This window comes from Oryctolagus cuniculus, chromosome 13, assembly GCF_964237555.1.
Source record: "Oryctolagus cuniculus chromosome 13, mOryCun1.1, whole genome shotgun sequence".
Lineage (NCBI taxonomy): Eukaryota > Metazoa > Chordata > Mammalia > Lagomorpha > Leporidae > Oryctolagus > Oryctolagus cuniculus.
Window position 1 is genome coordinate 13,697,596 of NC_091444.1, and position 19,723 is coordinate 13,717,318.

A 19,723-nucleotide genomic window follows, 5' to 3' on the forward strand; every position below is an offset into this window, starting at 1 on the left:
ATAAATTAGTAAAAAACTTGTAAGTTCCCAGACCTTCTGCAGTCTAGCTACTTCTTACCTCTAACTTGGTTTTCCGACATAAATCCTCCACGCCAATCAGATCACAAAACTCATTGTCAACTCCCTATGTCTCGGGCTTTTTTGCAGGAAAACATTTTGTTTATATGCTGACTTAGGCATGCAGTGACCTCTTTATCAATGTGATCTGTACTTGAAAAGCTGGTGCATTGAGCTCTGTCCCCACAAGACCTTCCCAGCCCATCCCTAAGTGGTATGATTTTCCAGGCGCTTCGCAGCAGCTGTTACTTCAGTAGTTCACCGCGTAGATAGAGTCCACAACATACTGCATAGTGATAGCTCTTCAGCCTTGCTCTTAGTCAGTCGCTTAATGTTTCACAAATGGTCTTACTCCATTAAACGCATTGAAGGAGAACTAGGTACTACTCCATGCTATCCACAGTACTTTATACATTATAGATATATAATCAGCATTCGTTTATTTAATTTACAAAATTGAGTTATCTGTAAAGATTTATCATTCTCTCTCATTCCAAGTCTTCTCCTTAAACTGCTAAATATGCTGTGATATTGCCAAACTTGGATCCTCACATACTGCTTACATTCTGTGGGAACCTGCTATATACAAAGAATCTTCACAGACATTTCTCATTCCATTGTATTGTAAGCATACCGAGGTCAGGTCTGTACTTTTTTCTTCACATCTCACATAGCATTCTGTGAGGGTGTGATACAGAGTAGATGTTTTGTAAATTTGAAAGAATGGTAAATTGAAGTTTCAATGAAGGGGTCAAGCTGTGGTTGCTGTCAGGCACCAAAGTTAATTATGAATAATATCAAAATGCAGAATGTCAAAATGCAAATAATGGGCTTCAGGCTTTTGACCAGCTGACACTGCTTTCAGGGTTCTGTGGAAATTCTTGAGGGCAGTTTCCAGCAGTGGATCTGTAAAGAGATTGCCTTGGAGAGACTGACCTCTGTGTTCAGTTGCAGCCTACCTCTGATTTAGAGTTGGCAGGTATGATCCAGTCCCAAGCAACATGAAAGTAGCTTCAGAGACAACTCCAGTGTCACCTAAACTTGGGAAGCGGAGGAGAGGAAGCTGTGGCAAGGCAGGTTGGATTTTTCAGCTGCTTGAGGAGTCTTCAGATGCAGGAGGATGACACCTAACCTGAGAGAGCGAAGGAATAGGAAACAAGGGAGAAATCATTTAGGTCTTCCTTCAGGACAGCCTGAAGTTGGCTTTGCCGAGAAAAAAGTTTGCATTCTAAATTGCATTGACACTTTTGATCATTATGTGTGATGGGATATTCTATTTACTACATGTTTGTAAAAATATTTATTTATCTGAAAAGCTGAGCAACCAAGAGAGACTCTTTCATCTGCTGGTTCACTCTCCAAATGGCTATAACAGCCAGGTCCATGCCAGGCCAGAACTAGGAGCCAGGAACTCCATCCTGGTTTCTCACATGGGCAGCTGGGGCCCCAGCAGTTAGGCCACCCTACCAATGCCTTCCCTGGCGCATTAGCAGGAAGTTGAGTGGGAAGCAGAGTAACCGGGACTTGACTCAGCTCTCTCAGATATGATGCCGGCATTGTTAGCAGTGGCTTAACATGATTTTTTTTTTATTTTTTATTTTTTTATTTTTGACAGGCAGAGTGGACAGTGAGAGAGAGAGAGACATAGAGAAAGGTCTTCCTTTTGCCATTGGTTCACCCTCCAATGGCCGCCACGGCTGGTGTGCTGCGGCCGGCGCACCGCGCTGATCCGAAGCCAGGAGCCAGGTGTTTTTTCTGGTCTCCCATGCGGGTGCAGGGCCCAAGCACTTGGGCCATCCTCCACTGCACTCCTGGGCCACAGCAGAGGGCTGGCCTGGAAGAGGGGCAACCGGGACAGAATCCGGTGCCCCGACTGGGACTAGAACCCGGTGTGCCGGTGCCTCAAGGCGGAGGATTAGCCTAGTGAGCCACGGCACCGGCCTGCACTATAGGTTTTTAAGAGTGATGATGACACTATTTTTGAAATGTGAGCAGAAAAGTCATGAGATCTTCTGGAGATTTTAATCTAGATGCAAGGAAATTCTTCTCACTAATTCTTACCTCACAAGTTGTCCAATATTCCTCTTAACTGCTTGACACAAGTGAATGTAACTTGTTCAAGATCACACAGTCTTGCTGGAATTCAGATCCAGTGTGATCCATATAGGAGCTTTTTGATTAAGTCTTAAATTAGACATAAAGGTAAATGGGAAAGCCAATATAATACATGAGAATACTCTAAATTATCAATATAATTTAATACTCTAAATTTCAAATACAATAAATGAAAATACTCTAAATTATCAATTAAAAATAGAGTTTCAGATTGTATTTTAAAATCCTAGTTAATTTAAGGTCGAATTGCAGAAGCGCTCTTTCTAAACCTCCACTTTCGTTAAAAGGAACTGGAATATAGACCCTGGAAATCTTAGAAAGTCGTGGTGAGCATGAATATAAACATATAGAAGAAGGTGTGGGGAGAACCCAGAAAGAGCTATGCATTTGTCAGTTTTTGTTTTCACTATTCATTTGAATGCTGTTGGAAAAGCTCATTCTTCTCACCTTGATGAAGTCAATCCTAATAATTCGGTTATTGGATATTAGATATACTTCTTTGATTTGGAAGTAAGGAAAAGACTAAATGACAGTGAAGTCAAAACTATAAGCAGGAGCTTGTTACGGAATAGATGTCACCATTCATGGTAGAATTCCATGTTAGGAGCAAACGCCTCCCTTTCACTGTAGAAGCACTCCATGGTGAGAGCCTTCTACCAGCCTTACATACTGCAGACATTTGTTTAAGGAGTTGTGGGGAACTATAAATATGACAGAAGACAAAATCTTTATTCCTGGGGCTAGTGTTGTGACATAGCAAGTAAAGCTGCCACCTGCAACACCTGCATCCCATATGGGCACTGGTTTGAGACTGGCTGCTCCACTTCCAATCCAGCTCCCTGCTAATGTACCTGGGAGAGCAATGGAAGATGGCTCAAGTGCTTAGGCCCCTGACACCCATGTGGGAGACCCAGAAGAAGTGCCTGCTTTCTGCCTTCAGTCTGGCCCAGCCCTGGCTGTGGTGGCCATTTAGGGAGTGAATTAGCAGATGGAAGATCTCTTTCTATCTCTTTCTGTGTTTCTTCCTCTCTCTAATTTTGCCTTTCAAATACATAAGCAAATCTTTTTTTTTTTTTTAATAATCATTGTTTCCAAGTAGAATACAGTGAAATTAGCCATGCAGGGCATAACTGGGAAAGGAGCCCTCAAGCAAATCACATATGTCTAGCATTACCACTAGAACAGTCTTTCCTTTTTTGTCCCATTTTTATGATATCCAGTGCTGCGTGTGTGTGTGTGTGTGTGTGTGACACTTCAAGTTACTCACTGGATTTGGCATGTTATTTCTAAGAGAAAAATTCAAAGCCTGCCATGACGCGGGTCTCTTCACAATAGTTGTGGAGTAACATCATCCATTTCAGTTTTCCTCAAACACTATTTACATTCTGCTCCCTTACACTCCTAAACTTGAGTTAGCCCTGCACTTCTGCAAGGTTATGCGTGAAAATTATATGAAAACTCCTTTTCCGATCTATTTGTTATATGTGTAATTATAACTTAGTCTTTATTTGTTTAACAGGAATACACTGTGAAGAAGACATCGACGAATGCTCTTCAAATCCTTGTCAAAATGGTGGTACTTGTGAGAACTTGCCTGGGAATTATATCTGCCGATGCCCATTTGATAATCTTTCTGGAATCTTTTATGGAGGAGAGAACTGTTCTGACGTGCTCCTGGGCTGTGCCCACCACCACTGCCGAAATAATGGCATATGCATTCCCCACTTCCAAGATGGCCAGCACGGATTCAGCTGCCTCTGTCCATCTGGCTATACAGGGTCCCTGTGTGAAATCATCACCACATTTTCGTTTGAGGGCAATGGCTTCCTGTGGGTCACAAGTGGTTCAGATCCCCCCGTGGACTCCGTGTGCACCATAGCCCTCAGGTTTCAGACTGTTCAGCCAACCACACTTCTGCTTTTCCGAGGCCACGGGGACGTGTTTGTCAAGCTGGCGCTTCTGAAAGGCTATGTTCACTTGTTAGTCCAAGTCCGTAATCAGTCCAAGGTGCTTCTGTACATTCCCCACAACACCAGCGATGGGGAGTGGCATCCCGTGGAGGCCACGTTTGCAGAGGACGTGACTCTTATCTTAAAGGACAGCTCCTGCAAAGACGAATGCATCGCTACAGCTCCATCTCCATTTCTAAGTCATCAGTCAATCTGTGCTTCACACGACTCCTTTCTGGGTGGTTTCCCAGTGGGCGCCACCAACAGGACCATCGCCCTGCTGAACATCTCTGATATAGCGCCCACACCTTCCTTTGTAGGCTGTCTCCAAGACATTAAAATCGATTTGCATCACATCACCCTGGAGAACATTGCACAGGGCTCTTCACCGAATGTCAAGGCAGGCTGTGTGAGAAAGGACTGGTGTGAAAATCAACCTTGTCAAAACAGAGGACACTGCACCAACCTGTGGCTTAGTTACCAGTGTGATTGCTACAGGCCCTACACAGGCCCCGACTGTCTGAGAGGTGAGAGAAGGCTGGGTGCCCAGGAGCGCCCTGCCGCAGAGCAGAGCAGTCACAGTAGAAACAGCCGGCCGGCTACTGTCCGTTACAAAATATAATGACCCCTCAGGACGTCCGCTGCTGGTTGCCACTGTTGAGGACAAGGAAGAGGGCAGCGATATGCATTAATTAATTTTGAGTGGATTCATAGGACATGAGTTTCACTCATGCAGAGAGCTAAATAAGCACGTAGCTCCTAACCAAATGAATTTGAAGCTTGTCAATGCTATGTACTGGCATAGTATCTTGTGCACAGTAGTTTCTCAGTAAATATTCACTTCCTTCCACTTTTTCAAGTATGTAATTCATACTTGCTCCAAAATCATGCTTAAGTTTAGTGCATTTATAAATCTTATCTTATTCACACTATCTTTTTTGGAATTGCATTGGAGAAAACGGATATTCTTCGTAGGTTTTTTCTTTCTTTTAAATATTTATTTATTTGAAAATCAGAGTTACCTAGAGAGAGAAGGAGAGGCAGAGAGAGAGAGAGAGAGGTCTTCCATCCACTGGTTCACTCCCCAGTTGGCCACAATGGCTGGAGCTGCACTAATTGGAAGCTAGGAGCCAGGAGCTTCCTCCAGGTCTCCCACACGGGTCCCAAGGACTTAGGCCATCTTCTCTTGCTTTCTCAGGCCATAGCAGAGAGCTGGATGGGAAGTGGAGCAGCCAGCTCTCGAACTGGCACCCATATGGATGCCAGCACTGCAGGCGGCCGCTTTACCTGCTACACCACAGTGCCGTCCCCCTTCTTAGGTGTTTTAAGAAAAAAAAGGATGAGGGGAGGGAGGGGAAGGAGTTAGAGAGGGAGAAGGGGAAAGAAGGAAAAGAAGGAAGAAGGGAGGGGAGGGAGGGAGAAAGGCATGAAGGAGGGAAGCAAGGGAGGGAGAGAGGAAGGAAGGGAGAAAGGAAAGAAAGAAAGATAACAACAGTAACACTTGGTAGATGCCATAAACAAGTTACCTAATTTCTCTACCTAATCACAGTGTGCAATGTACTTCAAAATCCTTAATTTTCAACAACATTTCAAAGATTGCTGTTGATAGTGAGCAATGCATACCTGTTTCTTTTAATTATTATTATCATGCACTAAAAAAATCTGTGAGGTAATTGTTACAGACTGCTTTGAAGTTGAGCTGTAATTTATTCCAAGATTTCAGAGTAAGCTGAAATAGGACAACATCTGGTAAATAGTCTTCCCTGTTTTATATGAAGTAAAATTAAAACCAGTCTTAGCCAAGCCCTGGGCCATGTTCAGATGGCTAAGAATTATTAGAAACTATTCACGGGTTTCCCCCCACGACAGCATTCATTACAAATCGTGGCCCTGTTTGACAATGAGGTATGGCATCTCGTAGCTCCATGTAATATTTTAAGTGGAGTGGCAAGTTGGTTAGTGATTTTTTTAAGGGAGAAAAGGGGAAATTATGCTGAGGCAATGTTCACTTTTTTTGAAGAAAAATTTAATTGACCTAAGGCAATATTTTTACTACATATACAAAATAACAAACAGATGCGGATTCATTTTGACCGGCTTCCAGATGCAGTGACCCATGAGGTTAGTACTGACCATGGAGATGCTGACTGTCCTAGCAAATAGACTGAGGGGATTCAATCCAGTGGCTTCTGGCTTGCTTTATTTTTTATCCAACTTGGGAAAATAATTAACTTTTTTTAAACCAAGTTGCTGAATTGGTTACCCACTACATCCCCATTTCCTTATACCCCATGCTACGTGGAATTGCTTAATCCACAAGAAAATGTTTGGCTTCAAATGATTACTTTAGAGGGAGGGAGTTCTGTAAGATCTTTTTTTTTCCCTCAAAAATTCTCTGTATATTTTTAAGGAAAAATTATATTTTTCATGTCACCTCCTAGCCAAAAATTAGAATACTCTGTATGTGTGGTTATCTATGAGAAATTTTTCTGTGGAGTTTATTCCTACTACAAAAAAAATGCTAAGAAGCAGTCATGAGAACAGGGAGTCTTTCTGTCATTGCACATGTATATTCAAAAGAGCAGCAATGCACTGAAAAAAAAAGGCAAGCTTCACCCAATTTGTGGTTTTGCTCAGTGTTCCACAATCATGATACACATTGCAATAAACAAGCAGACTAGGCACAGGATTTCCTTGGTTGGCTAAACACAAAAGACACAGAGATTTCCAAAGTGATCTTTTTAAAAAAATTTATATAATCTCTCAATGAGGAGAGTTCTGAGAAAGATTTCCCTAAGTTCAATTCCCAGTCTGTCTATAAGGTTATCTCAGCACTATCTTTTATCCGTAGCTTGCTTGGATTATAGAGTTTCCAAGATAATTGTCCAGAATAAATGCATCATGTACCCCTTGTCCCTTGGACAGCATTTGATTCATAAAACCCATTTAGATATGTCTGCTCTTCAGGCCTGTGCTCCGTCTTTGAGAATTTTAGCATTTTAGAATTACATTTCTTTAGGATAGAAGGCACTTCATTCCATGACTAACTTTTTTGCACCATTGTCCCAAACTCCAGTTTAACCACCAGGAATGGAGAATTTCACTTGTCTTAATAAAAATCTCACAGATGCTTTCTCCTTATATTTAGCTATGATCTGTCCCTGAATTTTATTCATGGACCATTTTGTAATTATTGAAGACACACAAATTAAAAAAAAAAGTTAGACTGTCTTCCTCTTGAAAATATTTAAATATTTAAGAAAAGTGTCTGGAACCATCCAAGCTGCATATTCCAAGGTGTACCCTAAGACATAGTTTCAGATACTTCATCAACTGCCTGCTTGTGTTGGAATAAACGTGCTAATCCACATTCCTTCTAAAATGTGGTGGTGCCTGAATGTACTTGAAGACTCAGCTGCACAGAACCCTAAACTCCCTCATTCTACATAATGGTCTTCTCTTTTGGTAGCCTCATTTCACGACTGCCTCACTTTGAGTCATTGTCACTCATGCCAAAGCCCTGTTTCTCTCACCGTAAACCTATGAAGACATATTTAGATCTAAGCACCTTTTGTTCATTCTTACTAAATTTCATCTTGTAGAAACCCATCAATAATTAAAGCTGGTCAGAATTATTTCTCACCAGTATATGCTGTCCCTCTTCATGACACAACACATATGGAGCCATACCTTCCATGTCCACAACCTTGTCATGTGTGGCTTCAGGTGTTTTTAAAATCATGTCACAAATCGTACACTCTGACTGTGTGTGATTTCTGAAGAATAGGACTGCTGGAGAGTCAAGCTTCTGAGAAAAAAATACAGAACAGCCCTGCATTCTGTCTTTTAATCTGGATCCACAAAGTGAGGCTGCAGGCGTCTTGGGGTGACCTGCAGTCCCCTACCACCCCTGAGGTTGAGTGATTCAGTGCAAATCCTCAAACCTCACCAACTTCAAGAGCCCGATTTTCTTATGAAGCATTTTATCTCACACGAGAGTGCTGCCGTACATTCAGAGATGTTAACCCCTTCAAAGGGTTATTTTATCTAACAGTATGCTTTGAAAGCTACCTGCAGTTGCCTGGAGCAGGTGGTCTCCAAATGCAGATTCAAAACGCAGTGTTCCTGTAGGAAAGCAAGTGTGAGATCTGAAAATGTCGCCTTTTATTCAGGAGGCCTTCAAACGCAGATAGCTGCTTCAGCAAGTTTCACCATAATTCAGCTCAACTAAAATATGTCTTACGTCTGCCCAAGCCTTAACTGGACTATGTGATGACATTCAAACATGCTGTAATATCATCCTTTTTCTGGTTGAGCCTGGGATGTAAAAATGTGAGGACAGAAATATCATCTGGACATTGCTGTTGCCAAGGTCATCATTGATGTTCCATTTCTCCAGTGTCTTAAGACTCAGGTTTTGGACCTCTTGTTTTCTGTCCAAATATTCACTCTCACAGCAACCTCATAAAGTCTTATGGCATTACTTAGTTTATCTACAATGACAAATTATTACTGTCGCTCCCCCTCTTCGTGGAGGAGCAACACAGGACCCTGCGCTGTTCTTTCGTCTGCTCGGCCCTCCCCGGGTTTGCTGCTGGTTCTTCCCGGGTTAGCTACTATCCCTTCCACCTCCGTGGAAGGGCAGTTCCCCCTAGCCACATTCCCCACTTCCGCAGGGGAGCGGCACACCGCCGGCCGGCTCTTCTCGGGGGCTGCACAGGTGTTCCCTCAGCTAGATGTTCCCCATAGATGTTCCCGGTGCATGCCGTTTCTCTCCTCCTTTATAGTCCTTCTCTGCCAATCCCAACTCGGCTGCCCACACGCCGAGTACGCTGCTCTCCAATCAGGAGCAAGTCCTACAGTTAATTGGTTGAACTGGAGGCAGCTGTGCGGAAGCTGTTTACTTCTCTCCCAGCGCCATATTGTGGGAGAGCAGATGCATAGAATAAGTCTTAATTCGAGTAACTTAGTCTAGTCCGGATTGCTCCCCACAATTACGGCTAACACAGAACATGTTTCCTGAACCTCTGTGTCAACTGACTACTAGTCAGTTCCACCTGGGTCACTAATAGGGCATCCCAATTTAGTTTGGACCTGTACTTCTCAAAATAATCTCCAGTGTTCTTCCCATCTCTGCAAACAAGAATTCAGACATTTAACTGCTTGGGTCAAAAACCTCTGAGATGAACTTGTACCAGAGAATTGTATTCGTTCTACCATCAAATGTTTTGAGGGGCATCATTCAGCCTAAAGTTTAAGATACCAGTTAAGATGTCTGCAACCCATGTTAGAGTGCCTGGGTTCAATCACGGCTCTAGCTCCTGATCCCAGCTCCCTGTTAATGAAGATCTTGGGAAGTAGTGGTAATGGCTTAAATAATTGAGTTCCTGCCACTCACATAGGAGTCCTGGGTTGAGTTTCTAGCCATCTGGGTGCCTTTTTTTTAGAGGAGGGGTGCCATTGCACATTAGTATGAGTGAACCAGCAGATGGGAGCTCACTTGCGCACTCTCTCTGCCTCTTAAATAAATACATAATTAAAATTAAAATACATACATTTTTGAAAAGCCTTTTCCTGCTCACTGACTCCATGATACCTATGATCCAAGCTATCATTATTTCCCTCTTGAATTACTATAATAATGTGCCCACTTTCATTGGATTTTTGCTCCAATGTCACCTTTTCAGGGTTCTTCACTAATTATTATTTTAAAAATAAAAAACTCACAATTCTAGTCCTGCTCCCAAATCCCCCTGTTCCCTTCCTCTACCTGATTTACTTTATACTAATGAATTCTCACCTCCTGACATATTATATAATTTCCTTCCTTGTCTGTATCTGATGTGTCTCCTCCAACTAGGAGGTAAGTTTTAGGCAGATAGGAATTTTTGCTCTTATATATCCTCAATGTTTTAAAATGTCACATTGCCCTGTTACACATCGCAAGAGTTCTGTTGAGGTGAGGCACATGTCAATAGTATGGCCACATCAGTGTAGTCCTAACTCCTCTAAGGACAGAAAACACTGGGTGGGCTCATTACTCAGCTTTGCTCCCTACTACTCCTTTGTCTCTTATGCCTCTCTACTCCCAACCATTGCAATAGAAGGAGGCAGCTTCTTTGTTCCACTGCTTGCCTCTCATTATGTGAAGTGTCATACACAAAGTGGTTTTGCCAATCTAATTCTTGATTTCTGTCCTTTCCTAAAAATAATTTGGTTTAAAGACCTGTTTGCTTCAGCATGCCTCCAAAGAGCAAGGATAATGATTGCTTGAATGGTCTGTTGATAGATGTCATATCTGTAATATGTTGCTCTTGCCCAAATATGTCTTCCCCCAATTTGGAGTGTAGGTATGCCTGTTGTTCTACCGTCTGAACCCATCTTTTTCTCCTTTGTGATCAACGGGCCTCAACTATTAACTACAAACTGAAATGATATCACTTGGGGGATAAAACAAACTCGGATGTTCAGAAAATGAGTCCAAACTGTTATTCCATGGAATAACCCTGTCCCATGTATGTATTTATACAAGTGAACAGATGTTCATCTCCCATTCCTTCTTACTTTTGAGTCATAAGATGTTTTTTCTTTTGTTTCTCATCTTCGACCTGGACTCTGAAGAGTATGTAGCAGGCAGATTCGGCCAGGATGACTCAACTGGATATGCTGTCTTTAATCTTGATGAGAGTCCCGGAGAGAACTTCAGCATCTCTATGTTTATCCGAACTCATCGACCATCAGGCTTGATTCTAGCTTTGGAAAACAGCACTTATCAATATATCCGTGTCTGGCTGGAACATGGCAGACTAGCAATGCTGACCCCAAACTCTCCCAAATTAGTAGTAAAATTTGTTCTTAGTGATGGAAATGTCCATCTTATATCTTTGAAAATCCAGCCAAATAAAATTGAACTCTATCAGTCTTCACAAAACCTCGCATTTATTTCTACTCCTACATGGAAAATCCAACGAGGGGATGTGATCTACGTTGGCGGCCTGCCTAGCAGACAAGAGACTGAAGTTAGTGGTGGGTTCTTCAAAGGATGCATCCAAGACATACGATTAAACCACCAAAATCTGGAATTCTTCCCAAATTCAACGAACAATACTTCCCGCAACCCAGTTCTTGTCAACGTGACCCAAGGATGTAGTGGAGACAACATCTGCAAGGTAGGATTATTCATACCAACTACAGTGTGCTGTAAGACGAAACTTATTTCACTAAACTCATGACTCATGAAAGTAATTCTGAAGACAATGTAACTGACCCACCAGTAATAGAATAATGTTTCATCTCTATTTTCACAGCAAAGCTGGGGGATACACCTCGATGCCTAATAATGTGACCTTGATTTTATGGCATCAGGGTTGATTTAGCCAACCCCAAAGAACTCTAGCTGCAGACTTCTAGCCCTACAATTAAATTACTTAGCAATAATAATATATTAGCTTCTAAGCTTTTAAATTTATTTATTTACTTGTCTATTTACTTATTTATTTATTGAAAGGCAAAGAGCCAAAGAGAGAGTCATATGGAGGGACTGAGACAGACACAGAGAGATTGCCAGTCCGCTGGATCACTCCCTAAATGTCAGCAACAGCAGGGGCTGGACCAGGATAAGCCAGGAGCCCAAACTCAGTCTGGGTCTCCTTCATGGGTATCAGGATCCGAAGTATTTAGGCCATCACCTGCTGCCTCCTAGGATGCATATTAGCTGGAAATTGGAATTGGAATCAGAGAGAAGACTCAGCCCCAGGCACTCTGATGTGGGATGAAGGTATCCCAATGGCATCTTGAACAACCTGTAACTCCTAAACTCCTAATGGCATCCCTGAGGTTTAACTGAATTAACTCTTCTTGTAGGATACCTTTAGCTTCATCTAAGATGACCAGCTACTGTTGTTATAAACTTTTATTAAGTCAACAGGAAAAAAAATCTGGGCAATAACTTCTTGCAGTAGTTGGAGTTCAAATCCTCTGAAATATAACTTCTCAGAGCCCATGTTTTACTTGACATATTTTGTGTGCCATAAATTCCACATGACCTTTCAAAGGAAGGAAGTAAACATTTTAGGTTAAACATTTTTTGAGCTTCGGTTCTTGCAATATACTAGACTTGGTTTTAAATACATAAAAATGGAGGCAGGTGTGGTGGCACAGCAGGTTAAAGCCCAGGCCTGCAGTGACAGCATCCCATATGGGCACTGGTTCCACTTCTAATCCACTTCTGATCCAGCTCCCTGCTAATGCACCTGGGAAAACAGATGGCCCAAGTGCATGGGCCCCTCCACCCATGTGGAAAAACTGGAAGAATCTCCTGGTCCCTGGTCTCAGATCAGCTTAGCTCCAGCCATTGTAGACATTTGGGGAGTGAACCAGCAGATGGAAGACCTCTCTCTCTGTCTCTACCTCTCTCTGTAACCATGCCTTTCAAATTAAATAAATAAATACAAATGAATCATTACAACATTGCTATAAGAATACTTCCACTGCCCCAGGCTCTGTTTTCCATGGATTATTCCATTCATTTCTGTTGAAGGGCTATTGTATAAGGCAGACATTATTACTGTTCTTATTGACATTATTTACAGATGTAAAAGACCAAGGTTTAGAAAGATTCTATAAACTAAATCACTATTAGTGGTAGATATGGGATAAATAAAGTTTGGGCTCTAAGAAGTGTCCTCTTAAATACTTTTATTTTGAATATTTTTGTGAGTGGCCATGTGAGGACTCAAATACTAGTGATCTGTCTGATGCAGAAGCAGAGTAACTTTTGGGTGGGCCATCAAGGACCAGTGCAAAGGATCGGGTACCCACCTTCTGCATTTCATTTCTTGATGGGATATTGGACAAGTAGAGGGCCTCTGCTCCCTCACCTGTGGAAACTGGAGTAGTGATCTCTACCCCAAAAGATTGATTAGTACGTGTAAAATTGCCGAGGCATTTGTAAATTACAGATAACATTGTCATTCTTCACAAATCCTTGTGTTACAGATGAATTTTTTGTATTTTCTATCTGGCTCATCCTCCCCACTCTCTGTCTCTCATTTACCCTCTCCCCCCTCCATCCTGATTTCCTAGAAAGGAGTTGACATTGGTAGTAGGTGGTTTTCTTCTGTTCAATTAAAAATGGATATTGAAATGATAAAATGTAAAGATTTAGGGAAATCAGCACCTAAAAATAACAGAGAATGTGATGTCACCTCTTCATATCAAAGTGCCGGGATGTTCTTATACTTTTGATTTTCTTTCCATTCAGTCCAAGCCCTGTCACAATGGAGGCATCTGCTACCCACTGTGGGATGACTTCTCTTGCTCCTGTCCGGCACACACAACTGGCAAGGCCTGCGAGCAGGTGCACTGGTGCCTACTCAGCCCGTGTGCTCCTGCAGCCCAGTGCCAGGTGGTATCTCAGGGATTTGAGTGTAAGTAGAGTGTACACCTACCACTCTCCCAGTGAAATGGGGCATTCGGCTGTTCCCAGAGGAAACTCAGAAAGAGCATACAGACAAGGCCTGCTCATGAGACTGGCGGTTGTCACTCACACGTGAGCAGTGACATAGGCCCAGTATTTGCAGAGGAATAAACAGCACTGGCCTATTGTCTCCTCCTGCCTCTGGGTGTCTGGATGGGAAGCAGATGTCATAGCTATGCACAACCCAGACCCGTGATCACGTAACACTGATTTCCAAGGAAAGCATGGATGAGCCACTGTCCTCATCATCTGGAGCTCCCCTCCCTGTGAAATGGCCATCTCGGCAGGTTTCCCCGAGGTCTTCCTGTGACCTTGTGTGTGAAGAGTGCGGCACAGCCGGCCCTCGGCTGGGGGTTGCTGAGTGTGTCCCTCGTTGTGAACGGTTCTCCTGCCCATCTTCACTCCCACAGGACACAACTTCCCAAATCCAACTTCCTTCCAAATCCCACGGGAATCCTGTAGTTGGCGCGCAGAGCCCTGCCCTAACCACACTGCTCGCATGGTCTGTCCTCTCTCCTGCTTCCCAGCGTCCTCTGTCCCGTCTATTGGCAGCTCCTTAGGTCAGCACTGAATTCTGAACTCTTCCTTTACTCAAAGACTTTGCCCCTAATTTTTTCTCCAGCACCACCAATTTTTCCATCCACATGTAAACATGCTACTAAGTTTCCTCACCAAAAAAAAAAAAAAAGAAAAGAAAAAAAGAAAAAAGAAAAGAAAAAGAAAAGAAAAAAAATTTGTTTGCCTTGATTTCCCTCACCTCCATCCCCAGAGCTGCCATCCCACACAGTGAGGAAAATAGAACCCTCTGCGGAGCTGTCCTCAAAATGCCTCCTGTGTCCGACCCCATTCTCACCGGGACGGGTGAGGCTGCAGCACAACACCCACACCCCTGTGCCTTCACCCAGAGCTTCAGGGTGGTCTTCTTCATCTACTCAGGTTTCTACCCACATGCCCTCGCCTCTGGCTTCATTTTTCTCAACATCCCTTGCCATTCCTTGGTATTTTGTTCCAGTCGTATGTGTGTATGTTTGTCATCAATTTTCTCACTAGAATGTGAGTTTCTCAAGGCAAAGAGAGTTTCTATGTGGTTTCTCACATTGCATTTAACCCTTGGAATACTATACAAAGTGGGTAAGGTGTGAGTAAATATTTGTTAAGGGAATAAGTTCATTATTACTTGCCTTTGAATGTACTGAATATTTTCACTTAACTGCTCTAGATATGAAGTACAAAATCTGCAAAAGTGCGTAAATTGCATTAGGAAACACTGCACTAAAATAATGGAATGGGCCGTGCCATGGCTCACTAGGCTAATCCTCCGCCTTGCAGAGCTGGCACACTAGGTTCTAGTCCCAGTTGGGGCGCCAGATTCTATCCCAGTTGCTCCTCTTCCAGGCCAGCTCTCTGCTGTGGCCAGGGAGTGCAGTGGAGGATGGCCCAAGTACTTGGGCCCTGCACCTCATGGGAGACCAGGATAAGTACCTGGCTTCTGCCATCGGATCAGCGTGGTGCGCTGGCCACAGCGCTCCGGCCGCGGCAGCCATTGGAGGGTGAATCAACGCCAAAGGAAGACCTTTCACTCTGTCTCTCTCTCTCACTGTCCACTCTGCCTATCAAAAAAAAATATATATATATATATAATGGAATGGAATTGGAGGATAGAATGACTTGATATCAGTAGTAACATCTTATTTACTCTGGGTCCCAAATTGACTGAGGAAAGAGAAAAATATATTTACTCTTATACTTCTATATTTTAAAAAAACATTAAAGAGTCCTATATTGAGTACATTGCACTGTTTATATACTTGGGGAAATTTTCTTTTTTTTAAAGATTTTATTTATTTATATGACAGAGTTACAGACAGTGAGTGGGAGAGACAGAGAGAAAGGTCTTCCTTCCATTGGTTCACTCGCCAAATGGCTGCAATGGCCGGAGCTGTGCTGATCCGAAGCCAGGAGCCAGGTGCTTCTTCCTGGTATTCCACGTAGGTGCAGGGCCCAAGTACTTGGGCCATCTTCTACTACCTTCCCAGGCCACAGCAGAGAGCTGGATTGGAAGTGGTGCAGCAGGGACTCGAACCGGCGCCCATATAGGAGGATGCTGGCACTGCAGGCGGAGGATCAAGTTACCGGGCCACTGCACCAGCACCTTGGGGAAATTTTCTAGAAGACTTTGTGGACATTTATATCTCATATTTAAGAAATGTGAGCTATGCGTACATACAATACATGATTACTTGGCATAAGGAATGTAATCTAGTTTCTAATATGGCACAGGAATTTAATCACGATCTTCCCAACATTATGTCTCTGAACTACTTACTTAAAATAATTTAGTAATTATTAATTTTATTGTTAATCTTTTGATAGAAATACCAAAGTTGTTAGTTCCAGGTGCATTCCACAGAGAGGTTCAAACCATTTTGTACATTTTCACAGGGAAAAAAGAGTAGGGTTTCTTTCCTTTTTTAAAAATAATTTATTTATTTATTTATTTGAGAGACAGAGTAACAAACATAGAGAGGGAGAGACAGAAAGAGAGGTCTTCCACCCACTGGTTCACTACCCAAATGGCTGCAATGGTGATCTGAAACCAAGAGCTTCTTCCTGGTCTCCCACATGGGTACAGGGGCCCAAGCACTTAAGCCATCTTCCAGTGCTTTCCCAGGCCACACCAGTGGGCTGGATTGGAAAAGGAGCAGCCAGGACTTGAACCAGGGCCCATATGGGATGCTGGCACCACAAGCAGGGGCTTAACCTACTATGTCACAGCACCAGCCCCAAGAGTAGGATTTCTAAACACAGAGCAGCCCTAGAACAACAGCCCTGCTGTACACCTCTCTTCAGTCTACACAGAAAGTACTGTGGGCTCTGGACACACACAGGTCAAAAAGAAGCAGAGTGAATGTCTACTGCTATCACAGTGCTGCTGCAGAAAGAGCCTGGCCCTGGCATCCAGAAGAGTCCTAGTAGCATTCTTTTGAAAGCCTGACTTATCTTAGTGAAAAGAAAAAAAAACGAATTGGAGATCCACAGTAAGAATTGTAAATCAGTTTCTTAATTGACAGATGTGAACCCCAGAATCTACTTTTGCCGTTTTGCATAACTTTAATTTTATGTGGTCTTACAACACTGTTGTATTTCCTTTTCAAATGAAGTATATTGAGACCAGAGTTGACCCAGCTGCACACTCTCAAAGGTCAGGCTCGTCCTTCATCCTGCGTCCCCCGTGAGGACCTCAGTCATTCCTCTCCGTGTCCTACCATGGTTTAAAGCATGACTTACACACTGACACCTCACTCGAGAGACCAGCGTGTTTATTACATCAAAGCTCCCTGAAGAGGCCGGCGCCGTGGCTCACTAGGCTAATCCTCTGCCTAGCGGCGCCGGCATACCGGGTTCTAGTCCTGGTTGGGGCACCGGATTCTGTCCCGGTTGCCCCTCTTCCAGGCCAGGGAGTGCAGTGGAGGATGGCCCAAGTGCTTGGGCCCTGCACCCCATGGGAGACCAGGAGAGGCACCTGGCTCCTGGCTCCTGCCATCGGATCAGCGTGGTGCGCCAGCCGCAGTGCGCCGGCCACGGTGGCCATTGGAGGGTGAACCAACAGCAAAGGAAGACCTTTCTCTCTGTCTCTCTCTCTCACTGTCCACTCTGCCTGTCAAAAAAATTAAAAAAATAAAAAATAAAAAAATAAAGTGTATTTCCTTATTAAAAAAAAAAAAAAAAAAGCTCCCTGAAGAAAAGACAGAGTATAAATGTGGTTGTGTGTGTGGTTTGTACTCGGATCTCTAGAAGGGAGCTCAGGCTCTCAGCAGTGGTAGTAAAACGGGTCTCTGAAGCAATTTAGCCAGTATTTTTCCTTCCAGTGTTGGACAGCCAAGGGCAGTTGTCATTTTAGTATTGACTTAAAAGCATATAATGGGCCAGCGCCGCGGCTCACTAGACTAATCCTCCGCCTTGCAGCGCCGGCACACCGGGTTCTAGTCCCAGTCGGGGCGCCGGATTCTGTCCCGGTTGCCCCTCTTCCAGGCCAGCTCTCTGCTGTGGCCAGGGAGTGCAGTGGAGGATGGCCCAAGTACTTGGGCCCTGCACCTCATGGGAGACCAGGATAAGTACCTGGCTCCTGCCATCGGATCAGCATGGTGCGCCAGCCGTGGCGGCCATTGGAGGGTGAACCAACGGCAAAGGAAGACCTTTCTCTCTGTCTCTCTCTCTCACTGTCCACTCTACCTTCAAAAAAAAAAATTTAAAAAAAGCATATAATGAGACACTTGCTGTTATTTCATTCTCTAAACTCCAATTTCTCCTTAATTTTCCATTCCAAATCAAGTGAAATTTTAATCCCATCAACCAATACACTTGAATAAAAACACTTGGATGATATGTTTTCCTCTTGCTGTGGTTTCTAATCATTATCTCACTCTCCAAAATAAAGGATGGAAGTTACTTTTGTAGACTATTCATTTCATAATTTTCCTGAGCACTTACTGTATGCCATACAATATTCCAGGCATAGTGCTTTGAGGCAAACCTAAACAGAGAAGATCCTGGAGTCTCACCAAGTTCGTGTTCCAAGCTGAAAGATAGTTAAGGGGCCTGCCCACAAATAAATAATTCTCACATAATTTCATATGATAATATGAGCCATGAAGGAAATAAAAGAGAGGATGGGCTGGAGAGCGGATGCAGGGAAGAAGGTGTTTTAACCTGGGGAGGCAGAGGAGAACTTCTTAGAGGATGTAGCACGTGGACAGGTATCAACATCAAGGTCGGGTCAGGTACGGAAAGATCTGGGGGCAGAATAATGCAGGCCTAAGTCACAGCAAGTGTAAAAGGCCTGGGTTGGGAGCAAGTCTGGTGTCTTCAAGGCATGGCAAGCAACTTCTCTGGCAGTGGCATGTAAAGGAAGAAGATGTGTAGAAACTGAAGTTGGGCAGTTAGCCAGGAATCAGAGCAATGGACTCTTGTGGGTGGTATTTGGAATCAAGATTTATTTCTTTACATGATGAAGACTAATGGAGGTCTCTTGGGCTTAGGAGAGGTTGTGCTATGGATCTGCAGAGTCATAGAAATAAGGACACCAAGAAATAATTAGCCAACATGATAGCTGATGGTGGTTGGGTGCAGTAGCCGACAAATAAGGAATTACAGTTTTATAAGGTCAATTGCTATTGAAAAATGGAACAAAATGAGAACAAAATTGACCACTGGATTGAACAACACCCAGGTTATTGTGACCTTGAGATGGGTTTCAGTGAAGTGACTGGGACAAAAGCCTGAATGGCCTGTGTTAAAGAGAAAATTGGAGATAAGAAAATGGAGACTATAAGAAAATAAAACGATGATGAAAAGTTTTGCTGGTAATGAGAACAGAGAAATAAGAAAGCAGCCAGGTGGGAGGGCAGTGATTTTGGGACTTGTGTATATTTTCACTTTTTAGGATGGGGACAATTAAGCACATTGTTGTACCGATGAGACAAACCAAAGGGGAAGGGGGGTCGTGCAGGACAGAAAAGGGATGAACATAGGAACAATGGCTTAAAGAGGTGAAAATGAACAGGAACCAGTGCTGAGCTGAAAGGGTTGACCTTGAATGAAAGTAAGGACAGTACATCCATCAGATCAGGATGGAAGTGGAGTGGATCCTGACACTGCAGGGACAGATTTGCTGAGAGCTGAGACCATTCTTATTTTTCCTGTTTCCTCGTGATGGTGTTGTGCATGGTCGCGCACTGAGGCAAGATTAGTTGTCTTAAGAGATAGTACTGAGTTAATGATCTTGTGGAGTGTGAAAAACCCTTTTTGCAGAGAAATGCCGTAAGATTGCCCCAAAATGCTGGGCTCACATGTAATACGTGTGCATAAAATGAAAGCGATTAATGTGTTTGTGTATTTTTACCCCAACTCCCTGAAACTACCTGGATATGGGAACAGAGCCGGTAGCTTGGTGCATAATTGGAGTTTGCCAGAAGAATGATCAGTCATTTGGAATGCTGATTTTAAATGCCAACAGGACAGCTTAATCAGAAGCCAGACTCCACTGCTGCCATGCTGTGTCACCATAGCTGGATTTGTAATTTTTTTTTCTGCTCAATCTCTTTATGTGTAAAGTAGGTAATCA

The 19,723-nt window shown here is 43.3% G+C and overlaps 1 protein-coding gene across 6 annotated transcripts in view; it reads left to right on the forward strand.

Moving 5' to 3' along the window:
* The window catches only part of CRB1 (crumbs cell polarity complex component 1), a 231,195-nt gene that overhangs the window by 165,870 nt on the left and 45,602 nt on the right, over nt 1-19,723 (forward strand). For all 6 annotated transcript variants that reach the window (XM_051820434.2, XM_070055059.1, XM_051820435.2 and 3 more), the window contains 3 exons: nt 3,692-4,648; nt 10,743-11,290; nt 13,384-13,549. In XM_051820434.2, coding sequence (XP_051676394.2) covers nt 3,692-4,648; nt 10,743-11,290; nt 13,384-13,549 — 1,671 coding nt within the window. The remainder of the gene's footprint in view (nt 1-3,691; nt 4,649-10,742; nt 11,291-13,383; nt 13,550-19,723) is intronic.